Source organism: Lipotes vexillifer, unplaced genomic scaffold (assembly GCF_000442215.2).
Source record: "Lipotes vexillifer unplaced genomic scaffold, Lipotes_vexillifer_v1.1 scaffold371, whole genome shotgun sequence".
Lineage (NCBI taxonomy): Eukaryota > Metazoa > Chordata > Mammalia > Artiodactyla > Lipotidae > Lipotes > Lipotes vexillifer.
In genome coordinates this window covers 2,058,381-2,063,446 of record NW_006786304.1, presented here as the reverse complement: position 1 = coordinate 2,063,446, position 5,066 = coordinate 2,058,381, and the positions used below count along the sequence as shown (strand labels likewise).

The following is a 5,066-nucleotide window of genomic DNA, read 5'->3' as shown; positions in this document are numbered from 1 at the left end:
GCCGCCACGGTCCTGGCCTCTCACCTCTCATTTTTTGATCCCTCAACTTTCTGCCAGGGATCTAGGGCCCCCTGATCTCTCACTTGGCCACTGTCAGTTAACACACATGCATCTCATCTGTGACTTCTATCTTGGTGGCTCCACTGTGACCTCTAATCCATGATCTCTGACTCAGAGAAATGGGCCATGACAATGGAAAACTGATAACCTTATCTTAGGAGGGGCTGGAGAAGGTAGGTTTCTTCATAACCTCTTACCCAAGGGGTCCTCAGACTGTGACCTTAGATTATACCTCTCATGTCCCACCATCTCCAGACTCCCCCCAAATCCCAAAGAAGACCCCAGACCTCTTATTGGACCTCAGGCAGTCACTCCTAACAGCTCTGCTTGGGTGGGTGTTGGGGGCATCCTGTTGCTCAGACCTGAGCCCTCCAGGTGGCAGAGCCCCACTCGCCCAGTCCCCACCCTGTCCCCCAGTGGTGGGAGGGAGGGGATTTCCCCAGCCCAAAGCAGACCTTCCCCATCTCCTCCCTCCTGCAGGCAGGAGTCTCAGGGTACAGACCCTTCCCTGAGCTCCCACTACCCCAATTCCTGCGTACAGAGAATTATGCCCCAGCTCAGGGCTACATGGGGTGAGCTTCATGCAGAGTGGGCCTTGCTGACCCCAGCCTTCGGAGAATTTGCTGTTACTTTGAAGACTACTGAGTTCTCTTACTTCTGCCCAGTGGGGTTGGACCCACCAGCCTGGGTGGGGGGTGGGGAGTGGATCACCTGGGTCAGGGGTAGGGGATGTGATACTGTTTTGTAATACAGCATTTCCTACAAAATGAGTTCGTACTTTGACCAGGCCTCAACTCGTGTTTACTGTGGGCTGTGAAGGGGATGGGGGTGGAACATAATGGGTAATGAATAGGGGGGTCCAGGGCTTGAGGGAATCAGCAGACTACAAGTCAAGATGGGTTACAGACATTAAGAAAAGGGCCAAAGATGTGAAAAAGATAATTGAGGGGATAATGAGCAAAAATGCATAGCCAAAAACATAGTGATGGGTAATGGAAGGAGTGGGGAGGAGTCCAGGGCATTGTGATTAACGAAAAGGAATCTGCAACAGCAGTCTAATGGGTAATGGACCGAAATAAACGAAACAAAGTAGAAATAGCAGTAATTAAGTACGAGGGGCTCGGGCGTAATGAATAAATGGCAATAAGAATAGGCCAAAGGCAAATTATGAATAATGTTGTAATAGGAGCTCAGGGCGTGATGGGTAATAGGTCTGAAAGAATGAGCCAGGGGCAGAGGGATGAATAATGGAGAAATAGGGGCCGCAGGCATGATGGGCAATGGACCCAAAACCTTATGGTCAATTAAGAATTAGCTAAAAGAATTAGGGAAATGAACGGGCATAAATGGGCTAAAGGTGGTACAGGCAACCAGGCTGAATGAATGGAGCAGAATGCATGCTGGGTAATGGGACAGGAATGAATGGGCCAAAGATGGAAGACGCAGTGACTGGGGCAAGGATTTGGGGGAGAGATCCAGAAGGCATGATGGGTAACGAAAGGGGTGGGTCTACGGCAACCGTCCCGTTAAATAGGTAAGGGGCATTGTGGGTAACAAGCAGCAGGACAGCGTTCACATAACGGGTTAGAAATCTCCCGTGGCACTGTGGGAAGGGCTAGCACTTCCGGCTTTCGGTGTGCGACTCCCGACTAGGGGGCCGCCCCTCTGCCGCGGTGCCTGGTGGGATGCGAGGCCTGACCTTGCTGCCTAGCAGCCTCTGCCGCGCAACCCACCTTTATCCGTGTCCCTTGACCCTGGCACATTAGCCAATGAACACACAACGTTGATTACGTCACCAGGGTCCGACCCCTGTACATGCTGGAGCCAATCAGAATGCTTCAAGGGCAAAGGCCGACCAATTATCATGGCAACTTCGCTGAGGGGCGGAGTCGAAAGGGGGCGCCTTCTGGAATGGGGCTGAGGCGATACGCCAATGGGCGTTGCAAAGTGCGTAGCACAGACCAATGGCGGGCGAGCACCGGAACCCGCGGCATCTAGAGCCAATCGGTGTGGGCTCCCCAAGCCAATGGGAAGGGGGGGAGGTGTGCTTTGACCTGTCTGCGAGTGGGAACCAACAGAAAAGGGCGTTCCAAAGAGGTGGGTGGGACTTCCATCCATGACTCCAATAGTAAGGCCAGACCCTGAAGCTGGTGGGCGGACCCCAGGGCCCTGTAAACCAATGGGCTAGGCGGGGCGGGGCGACGGTGGTGGCGGCGGCGGCGGCGGCGGCGGCTGCGGCAGCGGGTTAGGTTGCGCGTGGCGCACGGGGTGGGAGCGGAGCACACCGGGGGGAGGCGCTGCCGCGCGTGAAAACGGGGCTCCGAGCAGAGGGGTGTTCGCTGGCGACTGGGCCTGGAGCCTGCGGGCCTTGACCTCTGCCCTCTGACCTTTCCCTTTGCAGGCGACCATGGGGAACGTGTTGGCTGCTAGCTCGCCGCCCGCAGGGCCGCCGCCGCCGCCTGCGCCTCCCCTCGTGGGACTGCCACCGCCTCCGCCCTCTCCTCCGGGCTTCACGCTGCCGCCGATCGGGGGCGGCCTGGGTGCTGGAGCTGGCGCAGGTCGAGGTTCCGAACGGACGCCGGGGACTGCGGCCGCCAGCGCTGGAGGGACCGGGGATGATAGGGCCTGCGGCTGCCTGCCCAACCCGGGCACGTTCGAGGAGTGCCACCGGAAGTGCAAGGGTGAGGGGCTAGGGGCCCGGCGGGCTTGTGATGGCCCGGATATCGGGGGGAAGGAGGAGCACACTGAGGACCTTGGGAATTGGCACGGACCGTTGGAATCATTTAACAGAGCGTTAGAAGTTGACGTTGGGATCGAATGGTGGCACATTGAACTTGGGGCTTAGAACGATGGGATCAAATGGTGGAACCTCAGGATAGAATGCCAGAGCAGTACAGAAAGCCTTAGGGACCTCAGGAGCCCCAGGAATCAGCCAAGCCAGCGTCTTGTGATTGGGAGGGAAACTGAGGCCCAAGGTCACAGTGTCAGCAAAGGGCCAGTGGAGGTGGAACCCAAAGCTTCTGGATCCTGGCTTGGAGTAATTGTGATAGCAAAAGTGGTGGCAGCAGCTTATTGAGCACCGTCCTGGCATTCAGTATGTGTTAACTCATTAAATCCTTGCAATATTTCTACGTGGTGAGCATCTTCAACTTACAGATGGTAAGTTTGACATAGATAAGGTGACTTGCCCAAGGTCACACAGGTAGTAGGTGGTGGCCCTGGAATTTGGATGCAGGCAAAGGCCTTGGTCCTGGGCCCATCCACTAGGCTATTTACTGGTTGGGATCCCTGGAGAGGGGAAAGCGGGGGAAAGCGGGGACGGTACGGAAGGAAGGGATGAGAAATGGGTGTGTGTGTGTGTTGGAGTGTGACAGCACTTCTCTCTCCTTTAGAGCTGTTTCCTATTCAGATGGAAGGTGTCAAGCTCACAGTCAACAAAGGGTTGAGTAATCATTTCCAGGTGAGCCTTTCTGGTCCCATTATCCTCCAGAGGGCATCCCAGCCATCCCCCTGCATCTGCACGTACAACCCTTTTACTCCTCCCTAAAGGTTTGGGCTCCTTGGTACTTGGAAAGACTCAGAGACACAGTGCCGGGCTGATCACACAATGGCAGCCAGTGATAGGGTTTAGGGACCCAGAATCCAGAGATACACCATCCCCCTCAGCCAGCGTCCAGGCGGGAATGAAGTAGCAGGTGTGTAGGCCCGGCCCGGCCCCGGCCCCAGCCCCAGCCCCAGCACCGGCCCCAGCCCCAGCACATCCCTTCTCTGAGTCTCTAATCCAGTCAGGCCACACCTCCGAGTCTTCATCCCCTGCCCAGCCTAGAGATGCCCTGATGGGGTAGCCAGATTGGCCAGTATCTCCCATCCCAGGCAGGAGAGGAGCTGCCCTGGGAGTGGGCTCGGCTGGGTCCCTCGGGGGGCGGCCCACAGACTCGCCACCACAGCCCTCCCTCTTCTCCCAGGTGAACCACACGGTAGCCCTCAGCACAATCGGGGAGTCCAACTACCACTTCGGGGTCACGTACGTGGGGACAAAGCAGCTGAGTCCAACAGAGGTGAGGTTCCCTTTGCCACTCACTTACTGTATCTTCTAACAATGTATCCAGTCAGGCGACGAAGGCCTTGTCAGTAGGAGGCCAGGACTGCTGGGGGTGTGGGGAGGTGGAGACTGTCTCTCCAAGGTGCATCGGAACCTGGGTCATCCCTTCATCCTGACGCCCACGTCTCTGCCCAGCCCAGACAGTGATGACCCGGAGTGGGCAGGACTGAGCTGTAGATCTTGCCGGGCTTTGAAGGCCAACTAGGCATTTGAACTTTCGCTAGGGGGCGCAGGAGAGCCACAGAAAGATTTAAGTGAGGGAAAGACGTGGTCAGATGAATGCTTTGGAGATAGGTAGCCTTTCTCAGGCTGTCTGCCAAGGCTGACAGGGGAGTGAAGGCAAAACTGGAGACCCGGAAGGAGGCTTGGGCAGGACACAGAGTTGCGGGACTAAATTAGGTCTTTGATTATATTAATGATTTCCGTGCAATAAATTCATTTATTCAACAAACCTTCGTTGTAACCCCCATTCTGTGCCCGGTGGTGCTGGGGACATAGCAGTGACTGAAACAGCCATGGGGCTCACAGCCTCCTGGAGAAAGGGAACAGAGTAGCAGTTCAGGGAGAGTAGGACTGAAATGGGGGAACCCAAAGGTTGTATGAGCCCAGAGGGGAGCCTAACTCAGCCAAGGTGGTCTTGGAGGGCTTCCTGGAGGAGAGATCCTCATTCTGAGGCTTTCTAATCCTAGGCTTCTCACCGAGGCCCATCACGCATATACTTGTATGATGCTAGACCTCTAACCTCTAACCCTGCCCTCTGCCCCACAGGCCTTCCCCGTGCTGGTGGGTGACATGGACAATAGTGGCAGCCTCAATGCTCAGATCATTCACCAGCTGGGCCCCGGCCTCAGGTCCAAGATGGCCATCCAGGTGAGTGGGGGTCGAGTCGGCTGCCCGCCCCCCC

At 56.4% G+C, this 5,066-nt stretch overlaps 1 protein-coding gene across 2 annotated transcripts in view; it reads left to right on the top strand.

Moving 5' to 3' along the window:
- The first annotated feature begins 2,255 nt into the window (after positions 1 to 2,255).
- TOMM40 (translocase of outer mitochondrial membrane 40) overlaps positions 2,256 to 5,066 on the top strand; it is an 11,680-nt gene continuing 8,869 nt past the window's right edge. Inside the window, exons 1-5 of one of the 2 annotated variants that reach the window (XM_007458553.1) lie at positions 2,256 to 2,366; positions 2,462 to 2,741; positions 3,453 to 3,520; positions 4,026 to 4,118; positions 4,931 to 5,032. In XM_007458553.1, the coding sequence (XP_007458615.1) occupies positions 2,468 to 2,741; positions 3,453 to 3,520; positions 4,026 to 4,118; positions 4,931 to 5,032 (537 nt within the window). In that variant the 5' untranslated portion in view covers positions 2,256 to 2,366; positions 2,462 to 2,467. Of the gene's footprint in view, positions 2,742 to 3,452; positions 3,521 to 4,025; positions 4,119 to 4,930; positions 5,033 to 5,066 lie in introns of both variants that reach the window. The other variant, XM_007458552.1, reaches the window with a different exon arrangement.